At 44.3% G+C, this 23178-nt stretch overlaps 1 protein-coding gene across 6 annotated transcripts in view; it reads left to right on the top strand.

Annotated features, from left to right (window-relative positions):
- Not1 (CCR4-NOT transcription complex subunit 1) overlaps positions 1-23178 on the top strand; it is an 86315-nt gene that overhangs the window by 5854 nt on the left and 57283 nt on the right. For all 6 annotated transcript variants that reach the window (XM_077686614.1, XM_077686618.1, XM_077686613.1 and 3 more), the window contains exons 2-15: positions 3556-3663; positions 5304-5402; positions 6910-7090; positions 9639-9782; positions 11931-12043; positions 12123-12178; positions 12275-12488; positions 16519-16689; positions 18103-18230; positions 18314-18449; positions 18625-18732; positions 19340-19582; positions 20076-20227; positions 20370-20529. In XM_077686614.1, coding sequence (XP_077542740.1) covers positions 3556-3663; positions 5304-5402; positions 6910-7090; positions 9639-9782; positions 11931-12043; positions 12123-12178; positions 12275-12488; positions 16519-16689; positions 18103-18230; positions 18314-18449; positions 18625-18732; positions 19340-19582; positions 20076-20227; positions 20370-20529 — 2013 coding nt within the window. The remainder of the gene's footprint in view (positions 1-3555; positions 3664-5303; positions 5403-6909; positions 7091-9638; positions 9783-11930; positions 12044-12122; positions 12179-12274; positions 12489-16518; positions 16690-18102; positions 18231-18313; positions 18450-18624; positions 18733-19339; positions 19583-20075; positions 20228-20369; positions 20530-23178) is intronic.

The following is a 23178-nucleotide window of genomic DNA, read 5'->3' as shown; positions in this document are numbered from 1 at the left end:
TCATCCCTAAGCAGTCGGGGCCAGCCATGGTGACCTCTGGCCGAGGGCAGGGCTAGGAAGTCAAAATTGCGGGGTTCTGTGAACCTCAAGCTGGAGGTGGCATCGGAGGTCTCCTTCGTGGCATGCAGTCATCTTCGCGGGATTGATGGCACCAAACCATGTAGCGAAGAAAAATGCAAGGGAGACGAGGGCCATTGCTGCTCGAAACAGGAATGACTAATTTAATGTTTGTGATGATGATGGCGATATAACACGACCACAAGTGGGTTACATAAAGGCTCTGGCCAGCAACTCTGTTGTAGAAGGGTAGAATGGATATTGACCATACCGGTGTACCTATGTAAAAATGGACCAAATACTAGCTCATTATGCCATATATGAAAGCAGGAGGAACTGCAATGCAAGGACCAATAGGCTGCAATTGATTATTCAACCATATTTTTTTGTAATGTTTGGGTGTTAATTAGGAGCATATTGAGCAGTGAAAATTTCAGCAGCTCTAGTTGTGGAGCATTTGCAAGTTCTCACAGCCAGTGTAAAAGAGGCACACATGTATTAAGGAACAAGTTGCCCAACATTGGGCTTCTGGTTCTAATCATTGGTTTTCAGTATTTGAGGTGAATGTAGTCGTGTGTTCCGTGTGCAAAATTATTTTCCGGCAGTAAACTATACAACTTGTATCTCCTGTTTCTTCTCTTGTTGGTATGCATTGAAACATGCGTTGGAGAACTAAGATTAATCTGCAGAAATGCTGGCTTTTAGTCAATGAACCCGATTTTTCCACCTATTCTAATTTCTTGTTTAAATATTTGGAAGGGAATGTGTGCACAGTGGCACAGTCTCATATGCAAAGAGAAACCTGTTGTTAATATTGTAACTAGAAATGAGCTGTATAGGTAAAGGATAGTGCTGCGTATCTAATTCTTTTATTCTGCTAGGATTGAAATATCTGTTCTACTCTTGTGTTACGATTGAGGTGCACATCCCATGCGCGAAGAAAGGGCTACCTCATATTGGTAACGAAACATTATAAATGCAATGAAAATCGGCATTTTTAAATTCTGCTGCTTTGTTTCTCCAGTTTTTAAAGCTTTGATCAACTCTAAAACTATTATGAGAACGATTAATAAGCAAATACTTCAACAAGGCCATGTATATACAGATTTTCGACAAGTCTTGTGCTTTGCCCCTCAGTGGTTTGTGAACGTATTGTAGCTTTTCAACTCTTTTGCAGTTATACGAAAGAGTCGAAATGTGGAAGTCTGCTTTTGCAGTTACGCAACAAGAGAATATTGCTTAAAGAAATTGCTCTTGTTAGGTGCGTGCTTGAAATTGATGAGCCTATTTCTTTTATTTTAAATTAGGTGGTGCATTTTTAATTGCTATTGAAAATGCTAAGGGGAGCCACGTGGCAAATAAAATTTCTTATTTAAGCATGAAGCTTCACAAATTTGGTGCACAGGTACAGCTGATTACGAGGACATCAGAACATATCCATGTGAAGGTATATTTTGTAGTTTCCAAATTATGAATGAATTCTACACCAATGAGTTAATCTCATAATTCTGCAACCACTTAGTAGAGCAGCAATTTGAATGCAGATATTTTTATAGTTTCAAAGTTAGGAATTCATTCTACTATGGGCCTGTCACTATGTAACATTTCTGAGGATTTGCCTCGCTATTTTGAAAGGAATACTCTGCACAATAAAGCTGTTCATTTAAAATTAAACAGTGTAAACAGATTTCTCAGTATATACATGTTTCTGACATGTTGGAAATTTTGCAAATGTTGTTCACTTTACATTGTTGTTGTAAATGGCTCTTTACTGTGTAAATGCTGAGGTTGTATTTTCTTGTTCTTTGTTGTTCCATTCTGCGTGATTAAATTGGTCTTAAATGTCCTTTACGTTCCCGCAATGTAATGCTTCGAGTATGTTCTAAGTTCTTGTAAAGGACCCTTCACTGTGTAAATGCAGTTTAATAATGTTGCCTTTTTTCTCCAATTTTAGTCGGTGCATTTGTGGGAAACCTGTTTGATGTTACGAGTTGATTCTGTTTGTACCACACCCCTTGCCTATGCCGATTGGGCCATGAGGGTATTGAAGTAAATGGTATTTACTGCTGTGGGGGCGTGGGTAAATAAACAAACAGCTTTATCGCACATACTACAGAATTGTTTGTTGTGGCACAAAAATTTTAAGGAATGTACCACTAATTAGTTTCTAGTTCTGAAATGGTTTCATTAGCGCAGTTAAATTCATAACTCATAAGTATACCAGGCACCTGCCAGCTGATTTTAGTTCCAACTTTGATGTAGTTCGTTGCACAAAGCTTACTTTAATTTGGTGCATCATCATCGTCAGCAACCCACTAGGTCCACTGCAGGACGAAGACCTCTCCCACCAACCTCCAACCGCTCTAAGTTTTATTTGCCACATTCACATTGAGGGAGTAGTTTTATTGTACTGTGCGGTCAAACGGAAGAAGCATGTCACAGTGACTTAGGCATTAGAAAGTATGCCTGTGCCTGTTACAAGTAATGGCCAGTTATTACAGTCGTTACATGGTGACGAGAGACTACAGTTTTGTTCACAAAATTGGAAAAAGCATGGTGACGACAGACTACAGTTTTGTTCACAAAATTGGAAACAGCATTAGGCAGGATCACATATTGGAGTTATTGCAGCTGGCAGTCAGTTGCCTCTTTAAGTGAGCATCAAAACATGCTTTTCTCCCTTGTAGCTGCACAATAAATCATGATGCTAGAAAGAAAATGGCTACAAAAATGGTTAGTCGCTGTTTAAAAAAAAATAGAAACAAGAAAGTGTGCCATGACAGGCCTCGATCAACTATAGGCCAAGTAAGCCTAAGGGTGGTTACTAAGCAGTCATTTAAGTTTAGCTTGATCACTTGCACTGTTGTTGCTGATGCTTCACCACATCACGAAAAATTTTCACAATATGCTGTGAAGGTAGTGTGGATATTAAGGAGGTCTGTGAAAGGTAACCATTATTTATTTATTTATTTATTATGCCTCAAAGGCCCCGTTAAGGGCGTTACATGAGGGGGTAAACAAGTCACTGAAGGATGATTTGTGCGATGGCTTCTTTGAAATGACTTGTAATGACTTTGAAATTACTTGTAAAACCTGTTAGATCGGCGGGCTGCTTAACATGAGGTCTTATGTTTTAATCTAGGCTGTTACAGTTTTGGAAACATTGTTTTGGAGCAGAAGTATGACAGCCACATACAAACACTGTGTTTGCTGTTAGTGGAATACCAAATCTAAGTCGCTGCAGTGCCCTTCAGTGCAGCATCTGATAGCCTAGCTCTTGCTTTATGCAGCATTGCAACTTCGTGACATGGTTGTTCGTCATCTTGCATTTTTTTAGCATGTGAAGACCAGATCATAGGAACATGACGCTTAAATAAAGGAACTTTTTTTTTTTTTTTTTTTTTCCGGCTGATGAGCTATTGGAGGCTCTTTATTTTTGTCTATCCCTTGCCTATAAACGTGCCTGTCTAACGCTGTTTCACCTTTCTGTGTGTGCAGCTTGTCGCCCTTCACGGGTTTGAGGCAGAGCGTCATCTGCTTCGTTGCCTGTTTTCCCACGTTGACTTCAGTGGCGATGGTAAAAGTAGTGGAAAAGATTTCCATCAGGTGAGACTATTTTTCTTATTTTTTTTCTTCTCCAGGTTGTTCTTGAATTGAAACAATGTGAAGTGCGCTGATAAGTACACTGGGACACTTCACTTTGTCAGTTCTGGGGCCATCTCCATGAATGCAGGCTGATCAGTGTAGTGTATTGTTGGCAATGTACAATGCAGATAGAGCCATCCATCACTGCCATACCTTAAGCGAGAAGGGTGGAGCATAGTCGTCCTTTTCCCCCCTGCCCCCTCTGCTCTCGTCGGTTCTTGCACATGTGCCTGCACATTGGTAGCGCACCACACTTTTCAGCTGTGCCCGCATCTTGTGTCCCTGCCGGTTCCTTCGAAATAACGCTTTACAGGTTTGAAACTGCGAAGTGTTGCTATTGCATGTCGCAGGTTTATGTCTATGTAGGCTCAACCCTTGGGAATTGCACTCATTGGTCTTGAACTTGGTGGCAGTGATTAATGGCACTTAACATTTATATGAGGCTTTTTCCCCTTTTGGAGCTGTGAGGAGCCCGTCTTTTACGTCGGGTGATTGAACGAAAACTTAATTATTCTTCCACCTTTGCTTTTTTCCACTACTTGGGGTACTGAACGAAAATACTCTCAATCAAAGACACTTGTAGGGGCGTTCGGCTAGGTGCCCCTCTTACTACAGTAGACTCGCGATAACTCAAACTTGAAGGACCCCAGGATTCTGTTGGACTCCAGGCAACATACCGTGTGGTGCAATAATACATTCACGTGTATTTAATAATACAACATTCGCACTTAATACTGAAGTGCTATTCACACTTCGAATAAAAAATGAGGAATGGATGATTGCTTTGTCTTTGCATGAGAGTTCAAAACAATGTTTTCGATGCCAGCAAGGGCAGTTCATTCAATTGTCACTGTTAGTGATATAAGGATTGAAATGTGCAGCTAGCCCGCCGCGGTGGCTCAGTGGCTAAGGCGTTGCGCTGCTGAGCACGAGGTCGCGGGTTCGATTCCCGGCCGCGGCGGCCGCTTTGCTGATGGAGGCGAAAAGCAAAAACGCCCGTGTGTTCGAGATTTCGGCGCACGTTAAAGATACCCAGGTGGTCAAAATTAATCCGGAGCCCTCCACTACGGCGCGCCTCATCGCCAGCGTTGCGTCGGCGCGTTAAACCCTACAATCAATCAATCAAATGTGCAGCTAGAAGCAACAAATGCAGCCGGTATCTTCCGGCAAGGACAACCAAAGTGTATGATTTAACCGAATTTACACAATAGTAGAGCAGTTTGAATTGAGCTGCTTTAAATTACATTGAAAACATAGCGGAGCAACCAAAATTTGGAAACTTGTTTGAATTATCCAAGTTTGAATTGTTGCGGGTCTACTGTACTATGACATGTACCTAACCAACAAGCCTATATTTGGTGCCAGTGCTACCATTGCCATGTGGTAAAAAACAAACTAGCTCATTGGTGAAGTCAAGAACTGAGCCATCTAAGCCTTTTTACCCGGATGGTTCCAAGAAACCTAATGCAATGCTAGTGCCAATCTCCTTTGACAACTTGGTGCTTGGTTTTTTGTACAGGCTGAAGTCATGGCTTTTTCTTTTTTTTGCAGCTGATTCTTACTGTAAAGATGTGAACACAATGTTTTACCTCCTTTTACAGACCCAATACCTGATCCAGGAATTCAGTTCCACTCTTGCCAAACCTAACTTTGTGTCAATTGTGTGCTTTGCTATTGAAAATCCCCTTCATCATCAAAAGGTATGCCATATTTTTGGTGCTTACTGAGTTATATGTGATACCAGAAAGCTTTTATTATTTGCGCCAAATCTTTTGTGGGTGAGCGACGTGAAATGCTTGGTAGAATTGTGCCAAGAGCACAAGAGCAGCTCCCTGCGCCATGATTCTCTAAATGCTTGTAAATAATTTCTCAACATCTGCATCAAAATGAGTACATGCCTGAAGACAGGAGAAAAAAATCACTGCTCTCATCAAAAATAAAAACGATATCGTATATGGTTCCTATGATTTTCAGTATATAATGTGTGTCCTGAAAATATCCTTGCGCAGCTACTCATTCTTGTGTCACGATGTATGGTGCGGTCAAGCCTCGATTTTTTTTCTTTTATTTGTTTTCGCCTTATGAAAACCATGTTTTTTTGCGTTGTAATGAAGTTCGTGCACCTGTGTGTCTGTGCAGTTTAAAAAGCAGAATTACTGTATTTTTTGTGAGCATAAGCCGCCCCTGCATATAACTTGCACCCCAATGTTGTACCCATTGTGAAAAACAAATCGAAAATATCCCCACAACCTCCTGTACAGTTTATTGTGTACACCAACCTTTCAATTTTCATACAAAAGCAGCATCATGCAATTGAGTAGCGTTTAGTGAGATAACAATAGTAAATACAAGTCGTCATAGAGCTCTTTAGCTGGGCGTAGAGAGCATACCGTCCCACTCGTTAAGTTGGAAAGGAAAAAAATGCAGCCAAAAACCTCAATGTATGGCGAGGCACAACTGTGGAGCTGATTACTCGCAAATAGCTGTTTGGTTGTAAGAGGCTCCCCTCTCACTTGTGCCACCCAGGGCCCCTGTTATCTGATCCTCTTCGATGGCCTTGCTTTTGCAGTGTGGCATCTGACCTTGAACGGTGTCATGTGACCTTGCATGGCCAGCGCATTGGGATAAGAATAGAATACTGCTCTGGCCCAGGCAGAACAGTGAAATTTTATTTTATTTTTGCTTATGACAGCAGGCTAGATAAAATAGAGCAGGAGAGAGAATGCCATGATGGCTGGGACAATGCATCCACTTACGACGCTCCGCTCAATGCGGTGAACTGCATTTGGAAACGCAATTCATGCACTGTTTTACTTTTAAGATTTACCAATTATTTGTGTGGGTTATACGAGCAAAAGTATGGCTTATAAGAACGTGAACCTAGACAGACCCTCGTATCAAAATTAATTTGCATGTTCTTGCGGAAGACCTTTTGCCTGCTGCTGCTGTGTTCTGAATGAGTCTAAGTTCTTCGTAGCAGTTTATTGCATTTTAGGGAAGTGTGTGGCTTAACATAGTGCTTGCACTGCAAATAAAAGTGAACTACAATCCCATTTACCTGCTCCAACAACTGCTTCAAGCAGCTGTTTATCAATTCCACCACTGAGTTTTGCAAACGATGGACGTGCTTATTTACAAGCACCGGAACCTAGCACAGTTCACTTATGGGGTCGCAGGCACTAAGAGCGGCCTCTGTTCCTCTTGCAGAGCCTCCGGCCGGGCCCTTTTTTGTTGGCCCACATCAGCCGGGTGCTGCGGCTGAACCGTGTGCAGGAAGTTGTGCTCGGCACGTGCTTGCTTCACTCCTCCAGTGCGGAGCTCAGCAACTGTGCCACACAGTTCATCCGCCTGAAGCTTCCCGACCTTTTGCGCTCCTACACCGACTCTGGTGGGTGGGCCTCCTCAGTTGGCACATTTTTTTAGTTTGCACTCCGTTGCTTGCACTGCCAAGTTGTGCTGACCAAATTTTGTCATTCTTCGTAACAGATGGTATTCTAGTGAATACCTTTGTCCTTGTGGTGCATTTCGTTCCCCCCAAAATATCTGCACTTCTGGTTGCTGCTGAGTAATTTACTGTTTGCTTGCTAGTTGCCAAAGTGTGAGAAGCCTAAAATTTGTTTTTACGATAGTTTTCATCCTTTCACTGTTTAGTAGTGAAGGTTAACTGTTAGGGCAGTTGATTCGAAAGGTGTATATTTGCCTTGCCTTTTTTTTTTTTGCAAATATCGCAAGCTTTAAATTAGAAGTTGGTGCTAAGCTACCCATTGTAAACCCAGTTCTATGCATTCTTGTACTGTATCTGAAACCTGATATACCTCCGTGAGATTGGCGTTGTATAGTTTGAGCAGGGCTGGGCAGTATTGTGATACTAGAATATCTCGATAGTGTCTTAGAAATACCCTTGACTATCAGTACCAAGATATATCTGAAAGATGTATTTGTATCTCAGTAGTGAAGTACTTTTACGCTGTATTGAATATACCGCAGTACTCTGGAAGGTGTGGGTATCCCATTAAATTTATTTTTAATGGCACAGAAGACAGTTTTTGAACAGCGAAGCTGTTTAGCAAATCATAATTTTTGTGTCCGCAGTTAAAAAAATACCAAGAAATTGCCGCGCGCACACAGGAGCGCGGGTTTTGCAGTGACCGCCCGGCAGTTAACAAAAACCAAGAAAATGCCTAGCGCTCGTGTGTGTATGCCTTGCGACGACCGCCGTCCCCTGCACGTGTTTTTCAAGCCAATCATACCCGCTTAGGGAGATTGGCCAAGATATTTTCTATAGGATTGCATGCAAAATTGCTGGAACCAACATATCGCTTCCAAATAACCGAAAATTCCCAATTAAGCAACTTCGAATTATTGAGGGTCGACTGTATCTGTATCCTAGGCCTTTAGCACATGTATCGTGATAGTCGTATTATGGAATGCTTTTTGAGGTATGTGTGTCCAGCCCTGAATTGGAATAAGCTCACGACAAGCTGGAAGCAGCTCTCGGCTCATCAGGGGCATTATTGTTGTCGCCCATTACAAGAGCTTGTGTTCCATCATCATTGTGTTCCATATTGCTGCAGGAGTGAGTAAGAATAACTCAAAGCACAGTGCTTAGCAATTGTACTGTGCATATCTAAGGAAAATAGACGTTACATGGCAGTAGGACAAGGTGACACGAACCATGGAAGATGCAAGTGATGTGCATATTTGCAACTACAGTAGAATCTCGATGATACGATTCTGGGTGATACGAATTTCGGGATGATACGAATTTCTGAAAAGTCCCGGCAAAATTGCATTGTTTGCAATGGGAAAAATTTCGGCTGTTACGAACGGACCTGCGCGGCCCGGCGGATGATACGAAGGAGCCGGCGAGGCGCCCGACTGCCGAACAAGCAAGTGACGGCTCTCTCTCCCCATTTGTCACTCTTCTTTCTCCAGAAACGGCCGGGCTGTTGTTTTCTGCTCGCGAAAACGCGCCCCGCACGCCCCATGCGCGCCGCGAAACCTCTCGCACGCTGCGCGTGCCGCGGCCGGCGGCGGCAACATGGCGGCGGCTTCGGCCGCAAAATGGCACGGCCGCTTGAACGACTGCTTCTAGCCGCTCTTTAAAATGCCGCTCAAGGCAGACACGAAGTTTCTTGTGCAGTAAAGGAGCTCATAACGTTGGCGAAAACGGTACTATAACACACCATCCGCGCCGCTAGTGAAAGCGCCCATAAAATATCTGCCCGAGTGCTAAGCCTAAACATCTCGGGCGGAGCCAGCGGGCTGTCTCGAGCGTTTCGCAAGTCGTCAGCGTCTTTTTCTGACCGAGGTAGGAGATACCGCGGGCGCTAAATCGTCAATGCGGCCATGAAAATACAGCGCGCGCAAAGACGAGGCGTGCGAATCGCGTGCAAAAACGCACCATGCGGTTCACGCTTGACTGTTGCGGCGTGTAGCGAGCTTGGACACCGGCAGTGAGGAGACAAGCGCGAAGCTAGGCAAAGCGTTACGCCACGCGCTCCAGAAAAGACTGCTTTGTGACGTGGGGGTTTAAAAAAAAGCAGAAAAAATCGCGGATTTGCTCACGCGAAAGTAAGAAAAGAAATAAACGAAAACTTTTTTCAGCGCTCAATTTTTTGGTCTATATTGGTTCATACGAATTTCGGATGATACGAATATTTTTCGCGGTCCCGCGAGATTCGTATCATCGAGATTCTACTTATTTACAATCCTGCCAGCAGCGAGCCCTAGCTGGGACACACGGCACTTCGTATTTCGTGCGGGCAATTAGAACTGCTAACAATGCTTGCTGTTATGTCTCTCAGCCTAAATGTGGCTTTTTACTACTCTTTTCTTTTTCTACTGCTACCACATCGGTAACACTGCTGCTGGTTTTCATATGGAGGGATTTTTCTCTTTATTTGTGTGCGTGTGTGTGTGTGTGTGTATCGCAGATTCGGCTTCGCAAGACGGGGATCTTCAGGACAGTGCCCCTGAGGTGCTCCACCATTTGCTTATAGAGTTATTGGGCAAGAACTCTGAGAATTTTGGTGTCCCAGATGAATTGAAGGAGACATTCTTTGAGAACCTCCGCAAAGGTGAGCAAGCAACAGCTTTTGCCAGTGCCATTTCTGAGCATAGTGTTTTAAAGCGTAGCTTTCTATGTCTCACTGATGGCATATGTGGAGTCAAAAACTCACTGCAGGAAAGCCAACTTTCTGTGACGACGATGATCGTGGGTTATAAGTGAAAGAAAAAAATGCTTCTAGTGGTCGGAATGGAACCTCGGTCCCTCGCGTTATAAAGCCGACATATATCTGATTTTGGCATCCCCACACGGTCGAAGTAGTTTGAATGTGGAGAGGGGTGCATGGGCGTGCAAATTGAGATGGGAAAAATCATGCACCTCTCCGTATAATGACTTCATGCCAAATCTAATGGCGAAGGGTCAGAGTCAAAGAAGCAGCGATCAATGGTCAAAATTGCATGTGAGTCAAAGTCTAAGTGCAGATGACTCACTGTCTGTGAGTTGGTCCAAAGGCCGATGGCAACCAAGGAATCTGTCACGAGAAAGCTTCACGTTCAACCGTCATTGGCGTTAGACAAAGGGGTGCAGATTCTTTGTACTGTTTGGGACAAAACAGACCATATGAACGGCAGAGCTAAACTGTATTGCTGTTCACCTGGTTACCACGACAGTATTGCCTAGCATTGCCGTGTATTGGATGGCATAGCTATTCCTACCGCCTCCTCTCACAGTGAAGTTAAAGAGGTGTGCGAGTTTTATGAACTCCTGATTAATGGATGCAGTCCCTTTCAATTAAAAAAGTGCAGCCAGAGAACTTGTTTTATGGAACATCCCCGTGCTGTTTTCCTACCGAGACATTTTGCCTACTGCTTCTGCTGGTACACTATCTGTTATTTGACTGCCTTCGATGCAGCGAAGTGGGATCTTTGAATGGCGAGGGTAAGGGTGGTTGGGTTGGGGGTGGGGGGGGGGCTTTCTATGAAGATAGCGCAACCCTGCTATTACAAAGCTCTGATATGTTCATAGTCTGGTGGCAACACCACTGAGGTGCAAAGATGCTAGCTGTACAGTGGGTCTCGGCATATGGAAGGCCGAGCACAGTCAGTATTATAGGTGGAGAAAGCTGTGCAGAAACTGACATGCTTTGTGGCTAACACAGTAGCAAAAGATATCTGTACACTTGTTTAACTCTTTCCAAAATGCATTCTCAGCAACCTCAAGGCAAAAAAGAACCCAGCACAGAAGGGTTACCTGCAGGTGCAAGTGAGAAAGCGAATACGCATTTTCTTTGTGTATTTGGGATTGTTTGGATTGTTTTTGAAGACACGAATTTTGGATGATATAGATATTTTACTTTATCGTAAGACGTTTGTATCACTGATATCTTAGTGTAACTTGGCTTGTTCTGAGAACTTTGGCGACTGCCGGCAAGTCAGAGTGCAAGTGGACTACAAGGATGCTAATTTTGGCATGGTTGGAGCTGAGCTCTTATTTTAGTGAGTTTGCAAGGCCAGTGTTAAGACGTTTTGTGGTTTTTGTCAATAATGTATTTGAGATGACACCACTGCACAGTCCACATGCTTAGCTGGCGTAAGCTAGTAGATTGCAACTTATTGGACTTAGAGCTACTTTATTGTTTGATCCTTCACTGTGGTAGGAGGCATGGCTTATTTCTCTAGCCTGTGAGGCTGACCAAACACCTGTCCTCTGCTGTGTGACGCCCTGTGTGCTTTACAAACTGTGGTGGCATCTGGGCAGCTGGCTTTGATGTCTTTTTTTCTTTATATATTGCATAGAGAAGGCTACTTGTGCACTCCCCCAAGCTAATATTTAATTTTCATTTTATGTTGAAATTTTTGTTCCATTGTATGCGTGGCTGCCTCAAAATGATTGTGTATACTATGTGAAGTAAAAGCTGGAAGTTTTAGGCATATTTACTTGATTTGCCTGGATAGAAAACTTACATGCAAACAGTGTCAACGACACCACCAATAATGGCATAGAGCAGGCAAACGAAAGCTGTCTCGTTTTGGTCAGATTGCTGCTGTGTAATAACTCACCAAATTATATTTTTGATGCTACCCACCGTGACAAAGTACAACCAGGAATGACTGATGTTGAACAGCTGCCATTCTGGTTATGCTTTCATGGCACTCCCCACTGTTGGTGCCATCTTTAATAAAATTTTTCATTGCTCGTAATTTCCCCACCTACCTAGACTTTCCGCAAGACAGGGTGCCTGTAGTCTTAGCACCACTGCTCTACGGAGAAGCTTCTGATGCACTGATGATAAAAGGGATGTCCGACCCATCAGCCAGCATGTCAAAATCGGTAAGGGCTACCGAATGTGCCTTTCAGATAATTGTCTCTAGCGTTGTGTCCTTATACGTACGTGCATTTCGCTTTCCAGATGGAACTGTCACACGTCGAACTCATCAAAGAAGTTGGCTATGGACTCACTGCAAGGTCGGTCCCAGTCGCATGCCGCTCCTTTCTTGCTGCTCAAAACCGTGGGTTCTGTTGGTCAGCAGGTGCACATGGGGTTGCTTGTCTTGTGTGCAGTGTGGAGGAGTGTCGCCAGAGCCTGGTGCAGATGGGTCTCAGGGAACCCGGGGCGTGCATGGTTGCCCGAGTGCTGTCCATGATGGCCAACACTCACACGGGCCTCTCGGAGCCGCTGCAAGGCCTCGGTAATGCACCCGGTTGGGACAAGGATGGCACCACGGGCTTGGTCTCCTGGAACATCGACATCTTCATTCAGGCCCTCTACGACCTTGTAAGGAGGATTGTGTGCCTTAAGCTTTGTGAACCTCATTCATTTCATTGTAGGGCACAGGGTAAGGCAAAATTAAGAAAAAAAAACTTTTTTTTTTAGCAATTAGAGAAGTTCATTACATTATGCTCATTTCCCATTACTCACACTGTTCTTAGAAAGTCGTATTTCTGTTTAAAAAAACAGTTTTTCCGTAAGCAAGTAGTAAGTGACCACGTGCCCTTTTAGAATGTGCTCTGGGTTGTCATTTTTTCCATCAAGAAACTTCCAGCTCCAGATCAAAATGCTTTTCTGGAACCAGCTGTATTAAGAAATTCCTTGGCAACCATTGCATAGCTGATTTTTCAGCCAAGTTAATCCAAAAACGCTGTGCACATTTTTTCCACATTTGTGCTTCGGAGCCACGCACCAAAAAATCTTTGTCGGGTTTCACACTCTCAAGATTGCAACATTGAATGGTGTTCTTTCATTCAATGATGATAGCATCGCACGAGCCAACATTTTGAAATCATGATTGAACCCTGGGCGCAACACCACTACCGAGTGGCTGAGAGAGGTTGGCCACACGTGAAGATACTTTGCGAACAGCGCTGCATGAAAAAATGACTGCGATGGTGATTATGAAGCTGGTGCTTACTAAATAAATGACTCAAGTGGTCCTTGTGGAAAAAGAGTATTGTTTTTCACTTCTTTTCTTACTTTAAATGCAATTATCTCGAAACAATGTTTTTTTACTAGGTACCATTATTTCCTATATCTTCCAGGATAACCACCTGAGTTTTTTTCCTGTCATCTACACAAGTTCAACCAACCATCATCATCATTACATAAGTTGTCACATCAACTGTGCCAGAATTGAAAATATGCACGCAGCATTTTTTTTTGTTACATAATTTTCAATACGCAAATAAAATGAAAATTTGGGCTCTGGTGAAAAAAAAATTCACAAAAAAATAATTTTATTCTGATTTTAATAATTCCAGTACAGTTAAAAGAGCATAAAATTTGAAAGACAATGATGTATGCATTATGCAAGTACCTTTAATAGATTCCGAGAAAAAGGTACCTCAAAATGGGCAATAATACATGGGAAGTATAGAGCTTACCCTGTGCCCTTAACGTGCCCACACAATGCAGGCGATGAGGTGCGCCGTAGTGGAGGGCTCCGGATTAAGTTTGACCACCTGGGGATCTTGAACGTTTGCCGAAATCTCGCACATAGACGTTTTTTGCTTTTCGCCTCCATCAGAAAAGCGGCCGCTGCGGCCGAGACTCGAACACGTGTCCTCAGGCTCAGCAGCACAACGCCTTAGCCACTGAGCCACCACGGCAGGCAGCTTTGTTAACCTGCTGCAGTGGCCAAGTGGCTGAGGCATTGTGCTACTCAACATGAAGTGGTTGTGTGTTCACATCTGCACTGCTGTGGTTCTTTTTTATTTTCTCATGGTGGTGAAAAACTTCATACACGAGATTACAGCACACATTAGAGACCCCCAGGTAGTCGAAATGAGGGCTACCCTCCACTGTGGCGCGCACATGCCCACAAGTAGAATCCGTGTTTTAATTCCGATTTGAATTTTTCTCCCCTCTCTCTTGAAAAGTCTAAATTAAAAAAAAACTTATCCTTGATACAGTCACTGAAAAAATGACGGGACTCCAGGAACATCTTTGACAGAACAATTGATACCGAGACAAGTCTCTTGAAAAGGATTTCCCAGCAGCCGTCGTGTTCCGAGGCAATCCTGGGGAATGTTAAGTGCTGTTAAATTGACTTTGGTCGATAGATACTCTAAACAGTCTAATTACTGCGAGGACCTAAGTTTCCTGGATTGCACCTTGTTATCAAAAAATGGGTCTGGGGAAAAATCGTAGCAAAATATCACCAGCTTAACAAATATTTTGGCAGTGTCTTTTCTCTTCAGGATCGGCAATCAAAGAAAACACTTCGTTCTAATTAAAGCTTCTCATGCCACTACTTGTAGTTTAAAACCACGTTTTGTTAGGAATACAAGAAAATTACATGCCTGCATGAGTTGTGTACTTTGTATGGAGGGTAAAATGTCACGAGTTGCGTGTAGAGTTCTCCACAGGCACAGTAGCTCACTTGTCTTTCTTGAGAACTGCTCCCTGTAGTTTCTTGTGTAATTGCTGTCACAATGCTAGGTTGAAAAGTCCTCAATGGCCTATGCTGGCCTTCTAGGAAGTTGTAACGAAATATTATGAATCTAAAAAATGAGATAGCTTTCATGTGTATTCCTTTTTCTCATGCATCCCACAATTTAGTGCCTGCAAAATGCTCTGGAGCTTCAGTTTAAATTAAATTCGGGAAATATTACTCCCAAACAGGAAGTCGTTTACAGTATCCATATATTTACCGTATCACGGGTACTGAAAAATACAAAATACAACCCTGTCCAATTCTAACTGCTACTAGGAAACGCAGGAAATTTGTATATAATCACAAAATATTGGGGGTGGGCGCTTGCTAGGCCCAGGCATTTGGCGGATTGGGCCCTTACTTGGTCAGGAGTGGAACGGCTGTGCCATTTGCACTACACTGCTCCAATCCGCTTTTTTGGCGCCATGCTGCTCCAAAAGGCAGTATTGTACTGAAACTGCTCCCAAGCGGTGTGAGGCTACTGTGAGGCTACTTTGGGATGACATTCCATACCAGTCACATTGTGCAGGGAGCAGTAGGGACTCGTTCATTCAGCTGTCATGCAAGACTTGGTGCGCTGCGGCGGGCTCCCCAAAGGACTAATGCGCTCTTGGTCACTCGTCACAATTTTCTGGCCTGCAAGCGGCAACGTGGGTTCTTGGGACTTGGGAGTGAACTTGGGATGCGTGCTGCGCTGTGATGCATGCGTAGTTACGACCAGTCATTGCAATCTTCTTGCTTATTGTCGAAAGCAAAAAAGTAAAATATTTTCACTGTTCAGTCAGACCCAGCCTCCCCATTTTATCATATTGCCACTTATTATCACTTATTACTTGCCACTCCAAAGGTTAGAGGCCCCAGTGCCAACAGAATAACACGTGTGGCCCTGGCACAAGGGAGAGGGGAGATTCTATATAGCTAATCTACAAGTAATCAGCTCCTTAGGCGTATCATGCAATACAGCACTGCTATTTTTTGAAGGAGGAGGGAGGGGCATTCTCTCTCCCCTATCCCCCCCCCCACCCTTGTAAGCTCGCTGTTTACACTCAAAAACAAAAAAAGTTGAAAAGCACCGGTACGTTCACTGTTTGGATAAACACCATGCAGTTTTGTGGTATTCTTACCCTGATAAAAGGCTGCATTACTAATACGCTAGGGTATTTTTTCTCTTGTGTTTTGTGAACATCAACATTTATTAATTTATCTGGCGTCTAATCAGGTAGTCAGGTTTACTTAGGCAATGCATCAAGTAATCTTGTTTCCTCCAAGTTTCTAATCTCGTTTCCTCTTAGTTTCTTTTCCTCTCAATTTTTTCCTTGTTCCTTTTTTTTTTCATTTGTCTACAGTCTCATTTGGTGTAGAATGAAGGGAAACTTGTGACAGCTTAGGTGCAAAAGGGGCCATTTTACCCATCTCTGGTCTTTTCTGGGCTGTTTCTTATGTGTGTGATAGTGTTGTTATATCACAAATTTTTATTTTTCAGCAAAATTTTTCATTTGTCTGAAGTCTAGCTAAAATAGCTATTCAAAGCATCTCTTATGTCTAGTTTTCAGTTAGTTATTGCCACGTTAGTTATAATTACGGAAACATATATTTCTAACTCATTGGAAAAATGGTCAACCCAGTCTTGATCAAATATTAACAACAATTTCAATTTTTTTAATGTTTTTTTTATGCATGTTGTTAGGTCTGGCTTGATGGCAGGGTGCTTCGTGTGTGCTGGACTTGTTATCCTCCTTGCGTGGCTCACCCTTTCCAAGTAATCTATGGGACCACAAGCCTGTATCAGTACCTGTGGGACTGTATCCTCAGTAAATTTTTTGAGGTGCCTATTGGTTTCGTGTGGGTTGTTAAGCCTTCCTCCAATCTTTCCAGGTGCCCACTCTTAGCTGGAAAGAAGTGGTGAGTGAGCTGGACTTCCCCGGATTTTTCGTGAAGGATCGACAGGGCCTGAAGCTGCTTTGGCACGGCCTCTGCAGAGGTCTCGGCAGTGAGCCCTTCCCCACTGAGCGCCTGTACCGCGTGTGGAGGAACCCAGACTCGCAGGTGGGTGTGCCACGTGTGGGGCCAGTGCTCACCGGTGTGCGGCATCAGCAGCGAGCGCAGAATATATGTCAGTCCAGGGGAGAAATGAGCTGGTTGCAGGTCAAACATCATTGGTGTTTAGTATGTCTCGGCACCTTGCGTGACTTCAACACCTCCAATATACTATACCCTGTTTCAGCATGGCATAAATGAGGATTTAGGCTGGGCTGCTATAGAGGTAACCTTTACCTTAAAAAACAAGACACTTTGATGGAAGTTGTCCAAGAATGCCGCTATGTTTACATTTCTTTGTTTGCATAGTCTGCAACCAAAGGTAGCATCCTGGTGCATCATTTGTGCAAACTGTCTAAGTTTTCCTCCAATGACAGCTGCTTTTTGCAGTTCACTTCCCGTTAAAGGCCAACTTCAGTAAAATTTTACCTTGGTAAAATTTAGTCTAAACATGCTGTTGGTACCACTAAGCCTAGTAGTTTTGTGAAATGTCTAGTTAATCAATTATTATCATTGAACACAGTGCAAAAGCACAGACTGCTGCACCTGCCAGCATGGTGCAAAAGCAGCAGGGAAGTGGAAGTGACCCCCCAGCTGGCCTGGTTTGCAGGCTTGCTGGGTGGGCGGCAAATTGTTTGAGCTCTGCGCCACATACTTCTCCCTGTACAGCCGCACGGGCAGCCGGCATTGCTTCTGTTGCTCGCTCAGCCAGCTCCAGTGTCACTTCCTTAATGCTGCTTTTTCGTTGTTTTCTCAATTTCGTTTTCAAAATAGCTGATTTTCCGCTGCTCACTTGTGGTGTGCCTATTTGTGGTGGTGCCTGTTGCAGGTGTCATGTTTTGTAACTTATTGTATGTTTATTTTAATTCAGACTGCATGAAAAGTCCAGTTTTAAGAGGTCAAAATTTTTGCTGCAGTTGGCCTGTAAGCATCCTTGTACCGTAAGATGCCTGCAGAGCTTTTTTTGGGCTGATGTGTTGACGGCTTTCTTTCCTGCTGCACTCCCTCTCCTCAAAAATGTGCGAAGGGAAACGAAGGGTCGAGTGAGGAGGTGCTCTATTTCGTGTTGCCTCCCCCATCTGCTGCGGGCAGGCTCTACTGCTCCACCCACCGGGGTGCCTCAGGGGTTAAAAAAGCATTGTGCTGCTAAGGATGAGGATTTAGGCTTGATCCTAGCCCCCTTGGCCATTTCTCCGACGGAGGAGAGAAACTAAAACACCCGGTGTTGTTTTGCTGCACAATCAAGGCCCTCAGATAGTTTAAATTGATCTGTAGTTCTCCGCTACGCCTCACTTCATAGCCAGGTGTGGCTCCTGTGCGTAGAATTTTTAAAAAATTTCGTTAAGATGTTATCGCTTTCATTGTTGCAAGAAATTTGATGTACTGTTGCAATAGTGTACAAATGAATGTTTGTGCTTGCAGCTTTCTTTGTTTCACCAAATTATGAAGAACTCGGATATCGTTTGCCTGACTGACTACAAGTATCGGCCAGTGTCCATGGAGATCCTGAAGGCACTCCCAGAAGATGACAATCGTGACATCGCCAACTGGTCAGCGAATGTTTTTCTTGCAGAAGAAACTGTTCTGGTGCCGTGCCATTGTTCTGACAAGCTGCTGATCTCTGTCATTGCAGGAAGTCGTTGGACCTCATTGAGACACTTCTGAACCTGTCAGAAAAAGTGCAGTACACGTCTCACATACATGACATCTTCAAGTATCCTGTACAACATTGTCCGGACCTCCTGATGCTTGGGATTCTTCAAACCGCTGTATGTGAAAATCAAAATTCTTGCGTGATGCTTGCTGCTAATTGAGTGCTCATTTTGCCCACAGTCAACCTGCTTCCAGACTTTGTAACCATTTAGTGCTCGTTAGAAAACCCTGCCCTTCATTTCTTTTCAGGGCTCTTTGAAAAACAAAATACTGCACCTCGTGTCTTTTCAGGGACCCGTGCAAGGTTTTCGCCAGGAGCTCCTGACAAATCTCGTCTTCGTGTTCCTTAGCAACCATCCCAATTCTGCCATAGTGCTGCAAGCTGCTTGGAATGTGCAGGTAATCAGTCCAACAGTACTAGGACATTTGGAATGTGTTGTGTACTTGCAGCAACAGACCATTTTTGCAATTGAATATTTTGAGGCGTTGAAGAGGGCTGAAATGACAAAATTGGAATGAAACTACAGCGATGTGCGAGTAATGTTAACACGGGTTGGCTGTGTGCTGCGACCAGCAGGATTGCATGTTGGCAGGACGTGAATTTGGTTGGAAAATATGGACTGTGTCAGTTCTTAATCTTTTGGAGATGTGCAACAGTAGGAAGGAGGTCTAGGTAGTAGGCAAAAGTCGTTGCTTTTTTTTACTCCGGCACGTAACAAGCCTATAACATGGCTTCATGGTATAACTATGGCACGAACCCTGAACCCATACCAATTTGCCCAGCCCAACTAGTCACCTTACTATAAAATGGCGGTGAATGTGTGCATAATATAGGTTGTCTGTAGGAATGCTCAGTGGTGTTCCTAAAAACGAAGCTTTCTCAGTCAACATGTAATGAGGCCTTCCAGGAGCTGTGTGCGTGTCGCTTTGCTGCGGGTGAGTGGCGGCAGTGATAGTGGTGGTTGTCCCTGTCCCCCCCCCATCCCCCCCGCCATGTGGTGCGCAGAGCCATGCGAATGCGATTCGGCCCCTGATCATGCACGCCATGGCCGACTGGTACATGCGGGGCGGGGAGAGCGAGCAGGGCCGGCTGTCACGCATTCTGGACGTGGCCCAGGACCTCAAGGCCCTGTCCGTCCTGCTCAGCAGCAACTCCTTCCCCCTGGTCATCGACCTCGCCTGCCTGGCCTCGCGCAGGGAGTACCTCAAGCTTGACAAGTGGCTCAACGACAAGATCTTCGAGCACAAGGTGGGCAGGAGGGGAATGCGAAACGAAGCCAGTGTATGCGGGTTAAAAAAAAAAAATCTTGTCCAAATTGCAATCTGCAGGAGTGCTTTAGGGTTCACTTTGTGGAAGACCCTCCATTGTTTTGTACTTTTGTTGCAAGTTTGAAGTTCAGGAAACTCTTCACCATCTGAAATGTGATGACAATAACTGCCTTGGTAAGCAGTTACAGGAGAAAGGATTAGGAAAGAATGTGCCTCATGGATTTGTTTATAAGGAGTTGGCTGGCCTTCATGAAAGCCTCACACTGTCCTGACATCTAGTGAAGTGTTGTGAATCAGTAGGACTGTACTGTGACATTTTTCCGCGCAGTGTGATGGTGCGACAAAGTTGAGGCTGCATGCTTACATTCACTAAGTCATTTTCTCCCCAACCACTTCTTTCTTGATGAGGTCGCAGTTTTTGGTGGGGGCTTCACCGTTTCCACTGCTCTCTCTCTTTCTCTCTAATGCTGCAGGAGCCGTTCATTCAAGCCTGTGTCAATTTCCTCAAGCGAAGGTGTCCTCAGATCTTGGGTGGCGTTGTGAAGGAAGAGAACCTGCCCAAGAGTGCCCAGCTGCCGACCGAGACCCTGGCCACCATGCTCTCCTGCCTGCAGCAGTATGCGACGTAAGTGGACGATGCTTGGCCAGGGGGTCTGGCGAGGCGGGGGCTGTTGGTGTGCCTGCTGCGTTGGCACCTGTCGTAAATGCTGATCAGCCTGTTCTTGAGCCTTTGGCCGCTGAGTGAATGAGGCCTGTGGTTGTTTCAGCGGTGTGTCCCAGGAGCTGTCGGAAGCCATCCTGACCATGGTGGGTAACTGCAGCATCCTGTTGAACAAGCCACGCCAACCTCCACCTGGTGTGGTCAAAACGCCCCGGGGCTTGGAGCCAGCGTTTTCTGCGGCTAGCCTCAACCCACCTCAGGCTCCTGTGAGTGGTCGACACGTTTAATTCTTTGGCCTTTTTACTGTTGTGCCGAATTTCAGGGCCAGCTCATTACCCTGTTACTTTGTTTGGAGTTTTCACGCATGCCTAGGTAAACCGGAGGGTCAATGCTGCAGCATTTGTGCATCAACTTTGTCCATATTAACTGTGTGTACAGTGGGCTTCTAGCAGTGATGTGATTAGTGTGCCAATTGTGTCAAAAGGCGAATCCTGCTACATCCAGCTACATTTTAACTAATCTCTGCCAGATTTTGCTGTTTGTGATTTGTAGAAATGAAAGAAACTAACTTCCTGAGCTCTTAGTACTTTGTTATAGAGTGCGACGTCACTCATCATGCATGCGCAGCCATTATGTTGGTTGGGCATAAAGAAAATGAACAGGAAAAAAAAAAAAGGCATACACCACAAGTGCCTCCTTTTTTTTGGTTGTCTCATGCTAGCTAAGAAAAATGCAGCCAAAAGCCATGCCTTGTGAAGATATCTGCTGTCTTCCAGACACTGCTGTCACTGTTTCTGCCAGTGAGGGGTGCGCCTGTTTTCTGATCGCCCCAGTAGTGTGGCTGTGTTCAACCCTTGAATGTTCTGACCGATTCCCTCTTTTTTCCTACCAGTTATCTGGAAGAGTTAACTGGCGCAAATGTCGCAGGTCTGCGCAGCGCCGTACATGCAATGTTTGTGTCAGTCGGAGGTCATTAAAATCTGGCCTATAACTAAGGGAATTTAAATAGCAAAACATGTTATATAACAGCCTTTAGATTGTACTGGAGGGGTTTGGCAGGTGGAGGACACCATTTCATTTACATTTAGCAGCATTTCAAAGATGTACAAATTTGCCATTGGAGGTGTGGTGGAATAGGATATGCACTACTTTGGGAAGGGAATTTTCTCTGCTTCAAAAAAAAAAAAAAAAAAAAAGCAGTTTGGTGTTTCTATGGATTGCTTTCCTAAATACTAAATCTCATTTCACCACTTTAGGGCTGGCTTTTTGTAGCACCAAGTCTGTCATTGCGGTTCATATACGCATTTTGTCGCCTACATAATCCATTTTCCTGCTTTAAAGCAAACTTTTTGCTGCTCCAAAACCTGCTCCAAAATGACTTGTGTCAATGTACATCACTGCTATAGGCATCCCAAGGAGTAATTCAAGCTGACCTGCGACATGTAAAAAATAAATGGAACGTGCAGCTTTGCAGCTTCTTTTGCACTCTTATCACTTCATTTGTCGTGTGAAAAAAGTGCGAATCTATGCAGAAAAGAGGTTAATAGCAGTATTTGGGGCAGGCCACTTCTGGAGCAGGATCCGATCCTTGGTCCACTCACTGGTGACCATAGTGCACTGCGTAGTCAAGGATGTGAATTTGCCAAACTTATTTGCTTGATTTATGACTAAGGAACACACCCCCATTTATTCTTTGAATACTCAGCCCAGACGCTGGGCTTTACAGCTTGCTGGCAGTTAGGAAATTGCAGATGTCTCTCATTCCCACCTTGTAGCACCTGTCTGGCTTCCCACTTGGATGCTGTGGTGTCTGGCCCTTGAATGACAAGTGTGAGCATGTGACCGCTGCAGATTCAGGATTTTGAGTGTAGCTTTTAAAGCAACATAAAACTCCTAATGCAGCAAAATGTTTAATTTCATTCTTGTGTTCTTACGCTATAACGGGTGTTTTTGTTAGACAATGTTCATTGTTCATGGAATTCATGGCATTGGCTTGGCTTCAATTAGTGGCAGCAGTATGATCTCTAAATAGATGCTAGTTGTGAGAAGTTAGCCAAATAACTGGGTTGTAGAAAAAACTGCCAGCAGGAGGGCTACGGAAATTCATCAGCATGCCTCACTGCTGTTAATTTTTGGTTAAAGTCTAGGCATTTTTAGACGGGGTAAGCTTCAGAAATGTCAGATTCCTGTCAAAAAACCCGGAGGTGTCTCGAATTTATCTTCTGCGGGCCTTTAAAAATGAGAAAAATACTATCACGTGAGGTAAGCTCTCCTAAAGAATGATTAACCCTATTATCTGAGAGAGAGAGAGAGAGAACCTTTATTAGAAAAAGATGACCACTGGTCACGACGAACGAAAGGAATGGGGAGGGAGGGAGGGAGGGCAAGAGAAAATAAACAAATTCTGGTCGTTTTCAGTAGAGCTCATAACTGGGCCAGTTCTTGGAATCTGCTATTAAAGGGACCCTGCAACACTTACCATCGAGTACTAGAAATGTATTTTGGGGTAAAGTCTATTGTCCCAGCAATCTCCTCCCGCAATAATTATGAAAATCCGTTCACTATCACGGAAGCTACGCACGATGAGAAATCGCGCATAATCGTTCCCTCTCAACTCGACCGCGGCCAACGTGACGAAAGCAGCGCGCTCTCTCACGGAGAGGGGGGCGGCCTGCGGCGTTTTCTTCGGTGGCCTTCGATATATCACAGGCCGGGGAGTTTTCTCCTTTTCTCCGCAACGTGAAGGGGCCTATTTCCGGTCCGGTGCCACAAAAAAGCAGGCATAAGTACCTGCTCGCAAGCGCGCGCTCGGGCGGGTAAGGCGTTTTTGAAGCAATAAACGTTTGTTGTCGAGTGTTCCTGTTGAAAGGGAAGTATTGAGCTCATCACTCAAACTATGCACGCACTCAAAACAC

The sequence above is a fragment of the Haemaphysalis longicornis genome, unplaced genomic scaffold (assembly GCF_048455015.1).
Source record: "Haemaphysalis longicornis isolate Haplotype H1 unplaced genomic scaffold, Haemaphysalis longicornis Haplotype H1 scaffold_1, whole genome shotgun sequence".
Classification (NCBI taxonomy): Eukaryota; Metazoa; Arthropoda; class Arachnida; order Ixodida; family Ixodidae; genus Haemaphysalis; species Haemaphysalis longicornis.
This window is presented reverse-complemented; position numbering and strand designations above follow the sequence as displayed.